Genomic DNA, 18,728 nt, shown 5'->3' with positions numbered 1-18,728 from the left:
CCTTGCTGCTGCTTGTGACCTGTGCAAGGCCATCAGGAGGGGGCACGGGTTCAGACTGGATCCAAAACTCAAGTGCAAATGAAACAGAAAATGTTTCCAACAGATGACAGCCAGCCCTTCCTTTGCAGAAAGAGAAGTCTTCATTTTGAAAAGGGTGGAAGAACATTCACACTTCTCATCCTCTGCTCTTGCTCCAGAAGGAATCACTTATAGGAAAATAATTTTTTAACATTTTAAAACATACCAAAGCAAGATCTTTACTTCTGCATGTTTTGGAAATCAATATAACAAACTGGAAAATCAGCTGCACTGGGAAAAAAGCATGCTGCCATCTGGGTTTACTGCTGTCCCTAGTAAACTTTAGAGCACACAACCATAAACACCACAGATGATTTCTCCTCTACCAGTTCTAAAACCACAGAACTTGTAATTGCACAGAGTCCTTGATAACAGACTATTCACACCTGGAACACATTAGTTGAATTATTTTGCCAGTTTCAAACACATTATACATTTTTAATTGATGGCACTACACTGAAAGTTTTCTGCACTGAATGGGTTAGTGTCTGTCTTCACATCTTGTTGCATTTTGAGAAGTGGCAGGTAAGTTGAATGAAAGAGCTGAAGAATGTTTTAGCCACGACAGGAGAGTAAGAGAAGGAAACATTCAAGCAATTGTTACTTTCAAGTGGAGTTTACAGTCCAAGTTATCCCCACGCTGAAATGTTTTGATAAGGTAAATCCATGATTTCTACTTTTTTTAAGGCGTAAACTGTCACTAAGTAAATTACTAATTAAATTACAATTTCTTTGCTGCAAAATAAATACATATAATTCTTATTTTGGTCTAATAACTGCAATTTGGCTCACTCTGGGTATCAGCAGATCTTTACAGGCCCAGAAAGAAGCTCTTGTGTTGCACTGGAGACATCCATGCTCTGCTGTGTCAGTCAGCCTTTGAGCAAAGCTCTTTCCCTCAGCAGAGCCTTTGGCCTGGCAGACCCTGACACACTGTCCTGTGACAAAACCATCTGTTGTTCTGGGGACATCAGGTGAATTATGAGGAACCTCTGACCTCCCCAAGCTGTGCTGCTGAGCAGCTTCAGCCTGGGCTGACCAGCCTGGCTGGGATGGGAGCGGGCTCAAGGAGAGGTCACTCAAAAGCCATGGCAGGAGCCTGGGTGCCCCACATTCCTCTCCCATAAGGACAGACCTCTCAGCCTGGGTGGCAGTGCCAGCTATGCTGACTGTGAAGGCTTTTTCTCAAAGCCACTCAGGAAATGTCAGATCCTTACCAAGACTAAAACAAGGAAGAGAGAGGGGTTCCTCTTCTCAATATTACTGGAAATCTGGGCCTATTTATTAATTTCAGTTGCTACACACAACAGGGTTCAGTGCAGTCCTAAAGTGAACATTCCTGTGTTATTAGAATCCCTGAAATCCTTTTGCAATATATTTTAAAGTATTCCTGTAGTAGCTAAAAATAAATTTATTTTATGAAATGCACCTCTTTTATAAATGCTGTATGGGGCACTGCATACATACTTCAAAGCACTAAAATTCAGCCAGATAATAGAATCAGCTTCCCCTTGCTTTCATACTTTCCCCTCTCCTCTACTGTCCCCCCTTCACAGAATGGAGAAGACAAGGAAGCAGTTAAATATCAGCAGTTTGGTCATGGAAGAGAGCAGCTGAACATGATTCAGTGTGACAAGAGGCACTGTGATTTGGCTAAACCATTTCTCAGGGCACTTTGTAAGGAGGATCAGCAGCATTATTCCTTTAATAGCCATGTCGAATGCAATAGCCAGCTGGGTTTTGTCCCAGACCAAGGTATCAGCATCAGGTCAGAAGGTAACATTCTGTTTACACGATTATTTCCTAAAGCACTTATCTTCTCCTCGGTGTGAAAGTTGACTTTTCTGTTTGTAAGGAGGCCTAAAGAATTGAGGGAATGGGAAAAATTAGCTACACTGAGCTGGAGCTGAATGGCATTAGGTGGGAGGTCTGAGAAAGGCTGCAGCGGCGCTCAGCAGGACACCTTATTAGCCGCGTCATCGCAGTTCATTCAGGCAAGCCATACCAGTGTCACCAGCATTCCCACACAAAGACAAAGTTCTTCACACAGTCTATAAACATGCCTCCCTGGCCAATTCATCCTAACTTGACACTGCTGAAAAGAGGGGCTTGAGGGTTTTGGTTTTTTTTAAACACAACAATAACATAACAAAACAAAACAAAAACCGTGCAGCTCTGCCAAGCAGGCTGAATGGGGGAGAAGGAGGGACACTGTCACATTTCTTGGGAAGAAACAATCCAAAGGTCAAGCCATATTTTATTCAGTGAGCAAATTTTTCTAATAACTAAATGTATTTAAGATAAATACCAGCTAATATGAGCCATTCCACCTTTCTCATACAACTTCTCTGGTAAGATACTATCTCTCCACAACCTATTTATTTCTTTTTTTCCCATTATCTGCACATGGGAGCTACAGACACAAAAGCTTTTACAAAGGACAGAGAACCAAAGAATGGTTTGAGCTGGAAGGGACCTTAACATATGACTGCCTATATAAAATGTCCTCTCCTAAGTGAAGGAATATGAAGATCACAACCAACACACCAAGACAAGAGGGTCAGCTCACTCCTGGTGTGACCATTTCTCAGGACAAACTGCTCACTCTGTTTACAGCTGACCTGTGCAGAGCTTGGGGCCACAGGTTCTGAGTGGAGCTGCAGCAGAAGCAGTGCTGGGCTGTGTCCCCACAGGGGCTCTGGAAGTCCTCTGTCCACTGGGTGAATGTTCAGGGCACCTGTGGTGCACTCACTGTGCACAGCGCAGGCAGCCGCACCCTGGACCCTGCCCATGGCAGGAGCGACTGTGCCAAAGGCACCATCAGCTCGCCTCCCTGTCCAGGCAGGATCTCACCCAACACGGAATGCTTAGGAAAGCATGGCCATCCTGTTGGCAGAAGCCAAGAGCTGGCTGGGAGGTAGCAGGTGACCTGTGGCTAACAAGGTTATACACACCTTCTTCTCCACGGATCTATAGTTCCGGGGGTAGTAACAGCTCCTGCAGTGACTTCTGCTGGAAAGTTAAGGAACAACAACACTGTCTCCCGCCACAGCCACGTCAAGGAGCTGAAGAGCAAGAGGACGGAAATACCAGGTTTTGGCTTACACCAACCCAGACCATTACGATTTCTGCTGCTCCTATCTGCATTGCTTTTTCTTTTTAGAAGTTTTCTTCAGAGATCAGCTCAAACACCTGCACCTTGAGAAGTGGTCCCCTCCAGCAGAGGTTTCAGAGACAGCTTTGAAAGAGAACCCTGTCTTCTCCTGTGTACCACTGCCCTTCTCTTTTGCAGCTCCGACGGTGCTCAGCTTGCACACTTTTGCAATTTCAAATACATATTTGGAGACAAATTCCAGAAAAATCCCCATCAATTCCGAGTACAAGTTACCTGCTGACTGATAGTTTAAGTGTGCCTCAAAAGCCACAAGGGAAGTGCCTTCATTGGCATGCCCAAGATGGTGTAGTGCTGTCATTAAAAAGATAAAGTTTATAATATTTTTGTGCCTTGTTCTTTCTGATATAATGGCTAAAACCTATTAATAACACCAAAATATCTCAAAAGGTCAAGCACCATACAGCAAGATGAAGGGAATTGTCAAGAAGCTTAGGCAATCATCTTAGCACTCAAGACATTTGCCAGGGCTGTTTAACTAATATGTGATGTTCACTTTTAATTTCAATATAGTGCCATTTGGGCAAAAATGTTGTATTTTTTAATTAATTACAATGTCAGCAGCTATTAAGATTAAAAGAAAGACCACATCAATAATAAATACTTAATCCAAAGAAAGGATTACAAGAAGAGCAATAAAAATCAATTTTTAGAGCTGGAAAATTGTGACTTTTTCCTCACTTGACTGGTATTTTCATTATATTGACAAACCCATGATCTTACCTGACACTGACATTCGCCTAATGAAATAGCAGCCCTGGATAATGATGTAAGGACTTGTCAATTCTGCTACAGGACAGCACAGCACTACAACACCGGCGTTACCATACAAAGACATTTTCATGCTCTTCAGCTGATACAAGAGAATACTACAAGAAGAAACCAGAGAAATGGGATCTTTGGATCTTCGCTTTATCATGCAATATTAACATCCTTCCACATAGTTTCTGAGCTCCTCAGTGCTGGTGACACTTGGTGCTCAGCAGACAGCAGGTAACTGCCCAGTCTTTCTGCATGAAGCCCAAGACATCCCAATTCTTGCTTTTTGTTCCACAGGGCTCAAACGTGGGGAGCAAAGCCAAAATCCCACGGTCACTTAGTGTCAAAAGCACAAACAATGAGACAGAAATAACCAGGATAAGTGGCAACAGGATACTGATCCATTGTTAAGTTGACAAAAGTATTTTTGGTGACATATTTAGAGCAACTCAGACTAAAGACACTGTCTGTCCAAAACATCTCATTGATAGGAATGGCAGCGCGATGGATTAGGAATTTTGCCAGGTTTGGGTCTTGTCAGACCTACAGCAAACATCTTTTCCAGCTCCATCTCCTCTGATGGCTGTATGGCAGCAGGGGCCAAGTCATCCACAGCGAGCTGCCAGGGATGGGCACCCGCAGGCTCCACCTCGGGACTGGGTAACAGCTGGGCTCAGGGCAACTGTGAATTTAAAATACACCCAAATGTCTCTAGAAAACGGCAATGCAAATGGCTCAGACCCAGAGAGAATTCACTAACAAAGAACTAAACAATGCTCGATGCTGAGAACAGCTCATGGAGCCACCAATCTGACATTATCCCTTTGAAAATCACACTACAGTGGAGCACCAGGAGCTAAGAGAAGGGGTGAGGACAGAAACGTTTGAAGTGCTAAAGAAAAGGGAACAACCCTCTTTCCAAAGAGCATGGTGATCAAGAAAGTTAAGACTGTCAACATTAGGTTTGAACAATGAAAACTCTAGTGGATATCACAGCAGCAGGACCCATTTCCTTATTGGAGTGAGAAACTGACTCATCTTGGTTGCATCTTAAACCCAGCACTGATGAAATGAAGATAAAGAACCTCCACAACAGTTGAGGCAGCCACACCAACTGGCCTGTCCAGCCCTGAACAGGGTCTGCCCAGCCAGCTGCATCCTCTCCAGCTCCTGCACAGGCAGACCAGTGGCTGCAAGCCCTGTCCTTCCCATCTGAGTATTCTCCTGTTAGGGATGATCCGAATCTTTCCAGGACATGGAACACAGCATGCAGAGCCCACAGCCTCCTCCCACAGTGCTCCCACCTCATGGGAGTCAAAATGTCCAGGGTGGCTACTTGGCCTGGTGCCCACAGGCTCCAATGGGAGCAGAATGAGGCTCTTTCAACCGTTCTCCATTTTATCAGCTCACAGCCAGCATTGTAAATAAAATCACAATAGCAATTTATTTTCATTTCTCTGCAAATGAATAAGAATTGGATCAACAGCCCATATAGATTCTCCTTAATTGAATCATAGCTATTCCAGAAGATACGGCCATAGGATAGGTGATTTGAAAAGGCGCAGACCACAATGGATGCTGATGTCAGTGTCACCTTTAGCTGGACACTAATGACTTATCTTCTTCCAGCTCCGGGCTTTCTAAGGAACAAATTACAGTAAAGAGAGAAATATAACTCAATGAGAATGTGCAGAGTGTGTCACATTCTCATAGAAGGCCACTTTCTGAGCAAAATCAAGCAGGCAACAAGTTACTTGCAGTAATTTCTTTTTTAAGAGGCATTCTCTTTTCTTGCATCACATGTTTAATTACACACACTCTCCTGGGAGAGGGACTGCTGCAGCAAACCCAACCTTGCCTGTGCTTACAGCACTTACATTCTACTAGAAAGACTCAGCAGCCAACAGTGCAGCTCCAGGGAATCCTATTTATGGAAAACAGGCAAAAAGGAGTAAAGCCCTTAGGGAAGATGAGGTGGAGGCTCTGAGTGCCACCAGACTGCCATGATCCACATCCACACTGCTGGACAGGGACTGTGTGGGCAAACACCTGACTAAAACCTCTCCAGGAATCCTCAGAGCTTTAACTGCAGCATTTCTTCTGAAAGAGCCACAATTCTATTCACACTGGCCAGGTACAGCAAAAACTGGCTTAGTGCACTACTCCGCTTTTTTTTTTCAAGTGGCACCTTTCTCTGTGTATCTTCAGATACCTTCAAGTATCTAAAGTTCTGGATTTCGGATCTCCATTTCCAAACCTGGTATTGTTCACACAGATTTATCACAAGAGAAACATCAGATATTTACAACCTGAATAATGAATACTGAAAATTTATTATAACCTGTTCAGTTTATAATGCAAAAAGAAAAGATGGGGGAAGAAAAGGAGCTCCAAATGCTGAAAACAACAGAATAAGGGCAAAATTCCTGATTAGGATGACCAAAAATTGTCATTCACTTAATATGGAGCTGCAATTATTGTGTCCTTCAAATTACACTAGTGTATGCTTTCCATTACAATGCATACCAGTACAAAAATATTTTGTAAGTAAAACTCACAATAGGTCTGTGCAGAGAGGAAGGACACACGAGTTGAATTTTTGACAACTGCGTCAAAGACGCCAAAGCTCAAGCCAGCAGAAAAACAAGGAGCAAGGAAAAGTGACTCTGGCTGTATTTGACAGGCTGAAAGTAACAAGACAATTTTGCTGGATTTACTCTTTAAAGAGCATATTATCCAAACACGCTAATTTTGAGAGCACTTAACCTTCCTTTTAGGGGGAGAATGACTGAATATTAATGAGATGAGCTTCGGGTGTTTAATGAAAAGCTGTCGATTTGAATGTGATCCAGGGGTTTAAACCTTTGTTAGAAAACATTTGGCTGAAAGGTTTATTTGCCCTGAGAGTGCTTTCTATCTGAATACACAGAAATTTCACTATGCATTTGAAGGCTCATGTTAAAATCACTGTGGCAAAAAACAAATAAAGTAAAAACAAAACCAAACCAAAAAAATCCCAAGCCCTCCTATAGCGAGCTGCTTTGAGGATCTTCCCAAATGACCCAGATCTTTAGAGCAAAGTTTTCCTTTGCCTAGAAACTAAGTGGCTTTTCTTTTGCTCATTCAGCTGCTAGTTCTGGGAAAAGCCCAAAGAGAAACATTTAGATTGGAGGGGTCTTTGAGAAGAGGTGACAGTTGACTGATGAGCATCCATAAAATGACAAAGAATAGTTGTGTGGAGCCGGTGCATCACATCGCCTCTCCCTGGGAAACTAATTGCTCTGAATTGTTAATAGTAACATTATTTTTCTGGCAATCATTTCTTTTCAATACTCAAAATCAGCATGAAACAGCTCCTTTGACCGGACATAAAAGTTAAATGTCCCAATGTTGATCAAATTAACTTCAGCTATGTGACAATGGACTATATTTGTGAGAAAATAATGAAGGGCACAAAGGGAAGCTTTATGCTAAGATTTCACAGTTGTAATGTAAAAATGTTTCTGTTGAACTAGGCCAGGGAACATTTCAATAGGAAAACAGAAGAGCACTGTCACTTTCATTATTAAAAAAACCACACTCATTTTATGGATCTCAATGCTCGAGATAATTTCAGGAAGTTTAGATGGCTGGCACACCAGAGCCAGAGATCACGCTAACACCTCACGTCCTGTCCTTCCCAAACTCCTCTTCCCACTCTCGCAGGGCCCCATCCTGCAGCTTTTTCCTCATGCCCCAGCCTGGGTATTGCATTCATACACTTTTCCCCATCAAGTGGCTACAGAACATGACTAATAAGCGAATATGGTTAATTAAAATGAAAAATGCACAGGCATTAGTTACAACGGATGCATGAAAAATTAAACCAAAATGTAAACTATTTTCCTCTCTTACTCTCATGTATAGCTTACACCCTCCAAATTCAGAATATACAAAAAAAAAAGCTTCATGCAAATAGGGCTAATTGTACATGGGAGTTATCCAAAATCGGCTTTGAATAATTTTTTTCCCCCCACAGAATATAAAGCAGATGTTCTTATCTCATTTTAAAGCAAATTCAGTTTTGACTGTGTCTACCTGGAACAACGTAACTGACTTCTGGGGGCTCAGTTTGGGTTTACACTGGTGCTGACAGAGACTCATTACACACCTCAATTTTCTGCATACACACTGTATATGTATTTGTAAAGTTACAAGCAAATATTTGTTCAGCAACAGTGTGATTCCAATCCTCTTGGTCTTTAAAGCAACAATCTGACACCACATCTTCTCCCTTGCTAAATGGCAAATATTAAATGCAATCTGGCTCAGCACATACCAGGGAACTCCTTTAAAAGTGTTCTATTTAACTAATTTTAATGCTATTAAAGCTAAATCATTTCAGGATTAGCTTTATTAAAGCAGAAGCTTTATTAAACTGAATAAACCCTTCTACTCCTCAAACATGCTATTAGGATTACTAACAGATTTTCCCAGGAGAAAGCTTTTAGCACAACTTTGTATCATTCCCCCAATGCTTTTTCCTTGGTTTTCCCCCAGCCTCCCCCTGCTCACCAACGCTGTGATGTTGCACAGCTTTTTTTCTGACGCGTTAAAACTTTGTGGCTAAAATAACTTCGGAGATAGCAACTTCCCTGGCAATCTGAACTGTTAAACTGACCCATTTTAGCTTTATTTCCAACCCTCTTCTGGTTTGCACCCCAAACTCCTATGGTAGCTGTTGCCCAGATAAAAGGCTGTACATAACTCATGTTTATGAAGATGCAGCGTGAACACAACTGAGCTTTCAACTGACTCCCACAGTGACCTAAATCAACTGTGAGAAGGTGTTTCTGTTTCATTCAGTGAAGGTTTAGCTCAATAAACTGTTTTCCTTCTCAGCATTGTTCATTGGGTTTGAACTGCATCGCTGTTAAATGCTCTTTAGCAGTTTAAAGGCTTTAAAGGAAAAGACTTATCAGTCTCTGTTTTTAACAGCACTAAATCTGCATTATTAGTTCATGCAGATAAGGGGATTTGAAAGCTCAGCTTGAAACCTCTCTCTTTCTGTATTTATCTGACACTGCATAGTTCCAGTAGCTCAGCTGGAAATGTAGATCTATGAAGCTTTAAAGAGAGATTAAAGCCAAGAAAAGAAGTACTTTTCCCCCTATAGCTGCTCTCACTTTCCCTTTTCCTGCTGTCTGAGGGAGTGCTGGGGGACAATGGCCAAGGATGGTTCCCAAAGCCCCTGAATGGGGACACTGTTGGTGGCAGCATTCATTCAAAGTAAGCTTCAGTGTATTGTCCTCCCCAATCAGCAGATCAGAATAGAGTGTGCTGGTGGCTGCCAAAAGGTTAGTCCTGCCGATGAAAGGGGCTTCCCATTATTCACTGGCTACAGAACTCCCCCTTTGTGCCCGCCAGCCCCTCACCGCACTGTGGAGGTCCGGATCTGCGGCTGGCTGCTCCCTCAAAATGAACAATTCACCCACGGCGAGCTGGCTGTGCCACTGTGCAACCCGAAATCCAAGGGCTCCTTTTCTAAGGACAGCCGAGTTGGGGCAGTTTTTGGCAGTGTCACATTTTAATGATACACCATCGTGACATCCCTGACCCACAGCTGACACTAATACTACAGTCTTGTTACCTTACCCTTGCCAGGGCATCGTGGGAGGTCCAAAGCCAAAATTAGCTAATGAAGCACACTGTATGCTGCAAACAAGTGTGCAATAAATAATGCAAAATGTTTGCACAGGTTTCCCTCATGCAAAGCATTAGAAAAGGAAAAGAGACCAATGGAACCAAGCAAAAATGAAAAAAAAAAAAAACAAAACAAACAAACAAAAAAAACCAACTCATATTGCTCTATGCAACAGAATTCAAGAATATGAACCCAGACTCCACTGAGATCCTAATCTTCCTGAGTCCCTGTTCTCTAAATCAGGAATCTTTCATATTTATGCTATCTATGCAAACCTCCCAACTGCCTCCAGCATTTTCAAGTGGTTTGAGCAGGTTTTGCAAGTGCTACAAGAGAAAGGCAATATTGGCTTTTTCCTGTTCACCCCTGGGTCATCCCAAAGGTGATGGTAAGTTCCTGTTTAGAAAAATTCCTGCTTAGCCCCCTGCTGGGGGAAAGGCAGTCTCTACTATCCCACCTACCCGCCCTTACACGACAGAAAATCCCCAGAAAGGCATTTACATGCCACTGCAACATTTCAAATCCTTTTCAGTGAAGAGCTACACAGGGAAAAAATGGCAACGAGATATTTCCCAACACATCAACTGCTTTGTTCACGAGTGTCTGTAACTTCCAGGCTGCTGCCAGAGAGAGCCAGAAGAGCAGACAGCTCGTGTGGACAGGGATGCCCTATGCCTCTGCCGGGCACAGGGAGGCTGCAGAGGAGCAGATGCGAGGCAGCAGAGCAGCAGCAGGCTGCTGTGGGCAGTGGATGCCCGTGGGGCCAGGCATGTGCTCCCCTCCCCTCAGCCAGCAAGGGCTTGGCCCTGGCCAGTGGGGTGGCCTCAGCCAAAAGGCTGTGTGGGGCAGCAGGACGGGGCTCAGCACACCTGGCTGGGCTGGGACCCCCATTCCTCGCCCTGGGGAAGGGCAGAGGTGACACTGACCAGGTGACACTGGCCAGGGAACAGCAGCAGTGGTCCCAAGCTCATTGGGGGTCCTGGTAAAGAGTCCTCTGAACCCAGCACCCTGGCTCATGGCCAGGGGCTGCTGCGCAGCCGGGCTCAGGGCAGGGGCAGTGCACAAAGTGCTCTGGTTCTGTATTCCTCCCAGGCTCAGCAGTTTGTTTTAAGCTCCCCATTATGCTGTGGACTGCAGTGTGTGCCATGGCTGCTCTGAAGGGACATGTTAAAGCTCTGTTTCTCAGGCAAACATGAAGCTAGCTGGCACCTCCTAAGAGAAACACCTGTTTACTCTGCCAACACACCAATGCCCACACAGAAACATTATTTTCTTACTCAAGAGAAAGCTGTCTTCTTCCTGACTTTAAAATTAGAGCAGCTGGAAATTTCTGGGCATTTGTGGACTCCTCTGTATTGTACCACTTATCAGATGAGCCAGCTCTGTAACAGCACTGGAACCCACAGAGCTGCTAACACCAGCAGTGACTGTACACAAATGCTGTGCTGCTGCAGAGATGAGCTGCCTGCTGCACCCAGCTGGCGTGGGCATTAAAGCACACCAGCTCTGCGTGGAGGGATTCACAAGGAGAGGCTGAAAGACCTGGGTTTGTTCAGGTTGCAGAAAAGCTGTCAACATGAGGACTCTCTTGCTGGCTTTGCCTGTTCAGTAGTTACAGAGAGGAAAAGGCCAGGCTTTGCTCAGCAATGCATGCAAAAAGATGCAGGTGATGGACACAAACCACTCTGAGGAAAATTCTGGCTGGATAATAGGGACAGAAAGTTTCACAGTGAGGGTAGTCAAACACAGCAATGTGTGGCCCAGAGGAGCTACAAACCACCATGCTGGAGCTGCTCAAAGCTCAGCTGGATAAGCTGTTGAAGCCAGCCCTGCTCTGAACAGGGGGATGAATAAGGGACTTCCAGAGGTTGCTTCCAACTGGAATTATTCTGTTATTCTGTAACTGAAGATGCACCTGAATGCACTTCATTAGAGCTCACATAGTCTAAAAATAAGCTAATCTACCTAACATATTCAGAAAATAAGTGTGGTTCCTACTCTGCAATTCTGGTGACTTCGGAGTGGTTCCCTGAGATCAGTTATTTGGCTTTAAAGAATAAGTGTCATGAAGTGATCTGTAACCAGCACTGTCTAGAAAACTCTGGCAAGCAGTAACCACTTTCAGGTGACGGAATAAAACCCTCTGCATTTCTGAGTGTGCCATTTGAAACATCCTTCATTCGCTGCTTATGAACACAGAGATTGAAAGAGGCCAGGAAAGGCTAATACATACCTATCAAGTACATAGCCAAGAGCCTTATGCCGTATTCCTGAGTAAACCGATGGGCTTGTTTCCCAAGCAATTAAATTGGAAGCATCATGGAAAAGATGAATGTTTACCAAGTCAAAGGCACTATGACAAAAAAAGGAAAAAAATAAAATGATTCAGGATAAAAGAAAAAAAAAAACATTTGTTGCATCAACAAAGCATTCAACACAGCACTTACAGTATCCACTCTTATGTTACCTTAATATTTACTCACAAGAACTGTGCAGATTAAGCTATCATAATCAGAAAATTGTCAGACTGCCATCAAGCTTACAGCCATCCACAGGTAAGACTCCAACAAGTCTTTTGCATAAAGGATGTATAGCATGAAAATGAAAAGCTATTTTCTAGTTACAATTCCAGAAATCAGGCAGTACCCTTTCACTAAAATATTTTTAAAACAAAATTAAATGTGTAAACAAACAACTTCCAGTTTCAAAGCTGCAGCTAAGTATCAAGTAGAACTGTGGCTTTGCAATAAACAACACGAAAATCTACTGAGAGGAGAACATTACTGACATTAAAGACTAAATCACGACACTGTGACTCCTTATCTGTCCCTGTGCGGAGAATGCTGAGACAGCAGCAGTCAATACACCACTTCCAGCTGGGAAGAGGACACCTGCTGCTTCTCTCGCTCCATGCCTGTGAGGCCACAGGACACAGATCTGCCCAGGGCAGAGGAGCCCCCTGAGCCTGCCTGCAGCCTGCCAGCGAGTGCACGGACAGGCTCTGGCTGAGACAGACACAAAGCAGAAACCCCAGACCATGGCAGAGCTGGGAATGGACCTGGACACAGCAATATGGCAGTGAGAACAGTGACAGCACGGTCAGACACACGGGCCACACAGCACAAAGGGCTCTGCCAGAGATCCTGGTGAAAATCTCTGGCTCCAGGGAGCAGCACATCCTGTCCAGTGAACCCACACTGATGGAGAGCAGTCCCACTAACCTTCTTATAAAGAGATAATGATCACAGAACTACAAAACATGACAGCTTGAGACATCCAGTCCTGTCTGTCTGAAGGACAAACAGAAAGAATTCCTGTAGGACAGGGAGGGTCCCACGTCACCAGCTCACCCGATGTGTAAAGCTATCTATAACCCACCTCCAAGTGCCTAAAATATACTTGCTCTTAAAATTTACTGATGATGGACTTTCCACCTGTGAGTTCCTTGTCCTTAAACTCAGATTTCCATCACATTACCTATTTTCCTGCAAACTAAACTGATTTCTGCCCCTTCTGCAAGGCTGACAGCAGCCAGTTTCCCTGCTGTGGTCAGCCCAGTTTCTCACCCCCCAGCCAAACCCTTCCACCACTCGTGACTCCTCTTTTCAGCGTACCTAGAGCACAGCACTCAGAGCCAAACAGAACACTCTATCACAGGCCTTGGCAGCACTCAAATACTTACTGCGCCTTCTCCCTTCGTGTCCTTCACAGCATCTACCTATTAACACATCTCAGTAAGATAATAATGATCCATATTCACTTCCTTCTCCCTTGATCCTTTTCTACAGCAGGGGTAATGAGTCAGTTATTCCCAAAATAGTATTGGTGCTTTAAAATTCTCCTCTTGAAGTGCAACGCTCTGCATTTCCCTGACTGTCATCTTCCAATACTACTTCCTCGAGAATATCAAAATTATTCTGGTTGCTGATTCTGACCACTGATACACTCGCAAACATTCCCAAGCCTGGTGCCCTACCTAAATTCTCTACTCCATTCTCCCTAGCAAATAAGAACTACATATGTAAACTAAATTTAAGATTGTAATGCATTCAGTGCACTATCTTGCACCTCCTAAAACACTGAGAACTTTTGGAATAGAAACAAACACCTTCACCTTACAGTCAAGATACTAAAAAAACCGCACAAAATGAAAGTGTATGAATTATGTAGTTGTCTTTCATTTTTGCATAATGTGAAAACTCTTGAGTGCTCCAGGATTCTTTAGTTCTTTGTCCACACTAAAGGCAAGTTAATGAAGAATAATGGATTTGAAATATCTGGATTCACAGAGAAACTCAACTGGGGCAGACCACTGATCACAGAGGAAGAAAAAAGGACGGTTCTCTGAAGTCTGTTAAGGTCACTTTTCTGGTTTTTTGGGAGTCTCTTTTTTTTGGCATGAGACACATTCTGTAACAATATGTTCTTAGGTAGGGAACATGAATAGTTCCCTTCAAGGACTCACACAGAAGTATTAGCAACAAGTGTCTGGGCTATGTTTTTATTGACCTATTAGAATGTAAAAATGCATTGATCAAAAGTCATGATTTATAGAATTTTGATTCTGTAAATCTACATGATTTATAGAATTGGTTTTCATGATTATGGGCAGAACTTTGTTCATATGCAGAGACTGGGTGCAAACATTCATCACGCCCTGAAAAGTCATGTTATGCACTCAGACCTCCTTAGGTGTATTTTATACACCTTCATTTCCCATAGCATTTCACTTTCATTCTTCAGAAATTGTACATAGTAACTCGCCCCTTCAATTTCCCATTAGAAACATCAGAGACCTTGCTAGATCATGTGGATCACACTTGCAAGTTTCTCCAGACAGAACTACCACCATGGCTCAGCTCATTACAGACTAGGAGAAGCTGTGAGCCTCCTGATCCTCACTGCCCAGCACACCCTTGACAGACACTCACCCAAACATCCCCTACAGCCAAGGGCTGTCCTTTTTTAATACCCCCCACAAGAAAACATTACATTTAAATCTGTCTCTGAAGAACCACTTTTTCTTGGAAAGGCCTAAAAATAAATTAATGTTGTTTTTTCAGCAGAGAGGAAATCCCAGAGGACAGAAGAGAGAGACCTAGGGAAGTGATGATTCAAGAGCTAAATCCAGATTAGAATTTGATGTCAACACCCACTTCTGCAATTATCTAGTGCTGGAATCACACCCCATGCATAAATACCTGGAAAAATTAACATTAACCTACATTATCATACAATTGCCTGCCCAATTTGTGGCTCAGAAGTCCATAAAGGGAATAAACCTCGAACCTTTTCTGTTTTCACAGACTGCCTAATTAAATAAACATGCTTATGCCAACAAAGCCAGAACACTGTTCAGTACTCACAAGTCAGCTTATGTGAACATTCATGAGATTTCTAAATCAAGCTTTCAATTTTAAGGCATGAAACAGCCACATGAGGAAGGGAAAAGTGTTGAATGTTCATGTACATGTACCTGACTATAATAGAAATAAGGAGTAAAGACCAAAGCTGTGACTACATGGTAAAAAAGCAAGGTCAGATTTCCAGGTAGGCTTAGAGAAATCTGAAGGAGTGCCCACAGAACAAGCTCTTTTTGCAGAAGCCAGAGGTGAGGGCTGCACACACCCAGTGAGATGCTGCAAGCCCCAGCAGCAGCAGGGGAAGGTGCCAGCTCCAGCTGCGCCTGACCCCGTGCCCTGCCCACGGGCACCAGCTGCCCCTGAGCCAGAGCCTCTGCCTGCACGGGGCCACACCAACCTCTGCTTATGCACCACCACAATCCACTGAGCACTGTTCACCAGACAAGAAAGCAGTGTGGAACCTACCTGCCCTACGAACAGGCCAATCTACACATGAACTTACCTTCTTGAAGTAGTTGTTAACAAACGCACATAAAACAACTATCAGAAATAGAATCAGAAACAACTTTAAGATGCAACTTACCAATCAGTAATACACCACCTTGTTCGAATGAAACCTTTTCTGGACCACTTGCACTGAAAAATAAGTGAATAAGAACCAATCACCTTAGGTAAAGAATACTGTGAAAGTGAAATGCACTCACACAAAGAACAAAATGCAGCAGAGCTCATCCATACATTATAACCAAGAAGCATTGAACACAAACTGAGGTACCTTTAAAACAGATATTGTGTCTTTTATACATCCTGGAATTAATGATATTTTTGATCCCGCAGCAGTTACAAACTTATGTGTAAAATTAATAAAAGTCCTGGCAGTTGTTTCCAGATGAAAGATTACCAAATAGGAAAGCTTTCCAGCTATATTTATGCTTAGCTTAAACCAGCAAATTATTATTGCCTATGCACAAATGTTTTCTTTGTAATTTTACCTGAACTGTAAAATGACATCAGAGATTTACATCAAATTAAAATGAATGAGATCTGCTAGAAAGCTATTTCTCTTGTTGAGCCAAGCCACCAATATTTGTATAAAAGTTAAGAATTTAAACAGTGGTAAAAGATTCCGTTCATCAGAACCGCACCATCGGCGAGAGAGCCACAGTTCAGCTCAGGCCCATACCTGTCACTCACATACAAGAAGGGCATTTCCAGCACCACTTCCAAGCCCCTGCCACAATCTACAACCTCTCATAAAAAGACATGTTTCTGCATCCTATTTATTCCTTGTTAACAATGCACGTGTGTCTGGGCTGGTGTGCCCTGGGAATGGATATTGCAGGGCACAGGCCTAAATAACTGTGCCAGTGATATTGTAGCAAAAGACTGATTCCTTACTGTGAATGAGTTGCCAGCCCAGCAGAGCATCCCCAGCCAGAGGTACCACTCCCCCAGCCCTCTCCTGAGGCAGTGGCCAGGTGTATTTATTCTCCTCTCTAAAAACAGACAGTCCTCAGCCCTGAACACTGCTGAGATAGTGAAGGGCCTCAACAAACCAAACCAGGCAGACTAGAATGAATCACAGGATCACAGACTGGCTTGGGCTGGAAGGGACCTGCACCTTTTCCAGCTTCCCTGCTGTGGTCAGGGACACCTTCCAGTAGACAATGTTGCTCCAAGCCCTGTCCAACCTAGTGTGCATCTTCTGATCACCCCTCAGTGAAAAGGGACCCATTTCCCTCCCCTTCTCCTTAGGCACAAGTACAGTGACTGCAGCCAAGACCAACCAGAAACAACACCATAATAATTATATTTCAAATAATAATCTACTTTATTGCAAAATTTTTTTAACAGTGAAAAATTATCCTCTTCTGCAGGTCCAGCAACCACTCAGGGGATGGCTGGCTGGAAAGCAAACACTCTAATCCTTCCTAACAGGATCCACAGCTGCATCACAAATCCCAGAATCCAGTAAGGTCCCTTCTGCGATGCTCATGAGGGCACAGTTACAAGTAGAGATGTCAACACTTATTCAAAAGGAAACCAATGAAAAAAAATTAAATGCTAAAAGCATTCAAATTGGCTCAAATTTAATCTTGATTTTAAAAGGGAGCTTTGTCATTTCCATCTTAAAAAAAACTACACAGAACTTAAAATCAAGTAGTCCAAGCCTATGATGTGGGCCAAGATAATGTTTTCAATCAGGCTGCCATTTCTCATTTGCTATTTTCCTCTCTGGCAAAAAGGCAAAGATACTTCAAAAGATGCAACTCCAAAACAGGCCCAACCAGATCACCTTGCTTGCAGTCCTACTCAGCTGGGTTTTGAGCATCTCCAAGAACAGCCATTCCACAACCTGTCTGGGCCCATCTCCTGCTGTTTAATCGCACGGTGAAAGCTTTTTCCAGATTAAATCAGATTTTCCCTCGCTGCAACTGCTGCCCCTCGTCCTGCTCCTGCACAGCCCCAGGGGCAGCTGTGCTCTGAGCCTGTCCCTCCCTCTCCTGGGGCACAGACAGGCTCTCTGCTGTGTCCTGCCACAGCTCTGCTCCAGCCCCACAACTGGAGCTCTGACACCTCGCTATCAGAAGTCCTCACCCCAAAAAAAAACAGTTTTTAAAATCACCAATTTTAAAATTTGAAAACTGGTAGTTACGTTCTGCCAGCTTTTCCTTTGTGAATAGAGTCCCTGAGGAGATTGTGCTGACCTTTTAAAACCCCCCAGAACCACCACCTACATAAATAACCCCTGCTACATCAGGGGAAAGGACCTCCAGGCAGCATTAACATGAAGAGAGAGGTTAGAGAGGGCTAATGTCAAAAAGCACTGTGAGCAATAAGTAATGCACACAAACCATGATTGATAATGACCAGCACAGAGCCTTAATTCATCTTTTCTCCATCATTTTACTGAGGGGGACCATATCAAATTAAATAGTGACCCAGAAAGGGTTTATTCAACCATACAAAGCAGGGCATGAAGGAAAGACATATTAAAGTGGTGATGACTGCAGTGTAATTGCAGCTCCTTAAAGGAACACTACAGCTCAGAGGGAAACCTGAAACAGAAATTAGCCAAATGCTGGCAGCAAGAGCAACCAAGGTACTGAGCAATAGCCAGCACTGACAAGGCTTCCCTGCCCTGGTGAGAGCTCCTCCTTCTCAGAGCCTGACACAGGAGCCCACGTCCCCCGTGCTCACAGCACAGGAAACGGAGCTGTATTACGGCAACTTGCCATGAAAACCATGTAGAATGTAGTTCCTACCTCAAAATACTTCCTTTCTTCCCTTAGACCAGTTGCTTCAGTAACTGCTTGAAGTCAGCAGTTCTGTAATGTTCCAGACTAAGCAGTTGCCAAAAAGCAACGAGTGGTGGACAGAGCCACGAGGGCTTGGACAGAGCAACGAGTGGTGGACAGAGCCACCTGGCCCAGAGAGAAGCCAGGAGACCAGGGAGGAGCTTAAGCTCACACAGCTGAGGAAAAGGTCACACAGCTGAGGCTGAATAAAGCAGAGACACCTGTGCCTCTGTACTGTAAAACAACATTTGTTCCATTGTGCAACTGGAATATACCTGCAAACTACCTTTAGCTACTCATAACTTGAACACACCAAATAATTCACCTATCAATAACTTGTCTATTTTACATTAGCAGGCTTCAGGCCTCCTAAT

At 43.6% G+C, this 18,728-nt stretch overlaps 1 protein-coding gene across 6 annotated transcripts in view; it reads right to left on the bottom strand.

The window, feature by feature from the left end:
* Window positions 1–18,728, bottom strand: part of INPP5A (inositol polyphosphate-5-phosphatase A) — a 184,389-nt gene that overhangs the window by 64,605 nt on the left and 101,056 nt on the right. For all 6 annotated transcript variants that reach the window (XM_064431654.1, XM_064431651.1, XM_064431653.1 and 3 more), the window contains exons 7-8: window positions 15,639–15,691; window positions 11,926–12,045 (exon numbers count right to left, since the gene is read on the bottom strand). In XM_064431654.1, coding sequence (XP_064287724.1) covers window positions 11,926–12,045; window positions 15,639–15,691 — 173 coding nt within the window. The remainder of the gene's footprint in view (window positions 1–11,925; window positions 12,046–15,638; window positions 15,692–18,728) is intronic.

This window comes from Passer domesticus, chromosome 8 (genome assembly GCF_036417665.1).
Source record: "Passer domesticus isolate bPasDom1 chromosome 8, bPasDom1.hap1, whole genome shotgun sequence".
NCBI classification, from domain to species: Eukaryota; Metazoa; Chordata; class Aves; order Passeriformes; family Passeridae; genus Passer; species Passer domesticus.
Note: the sequence above shows the minus strand (reverse complement) of the source record. Positions and strands in the feature narration are given on the sequence as shown.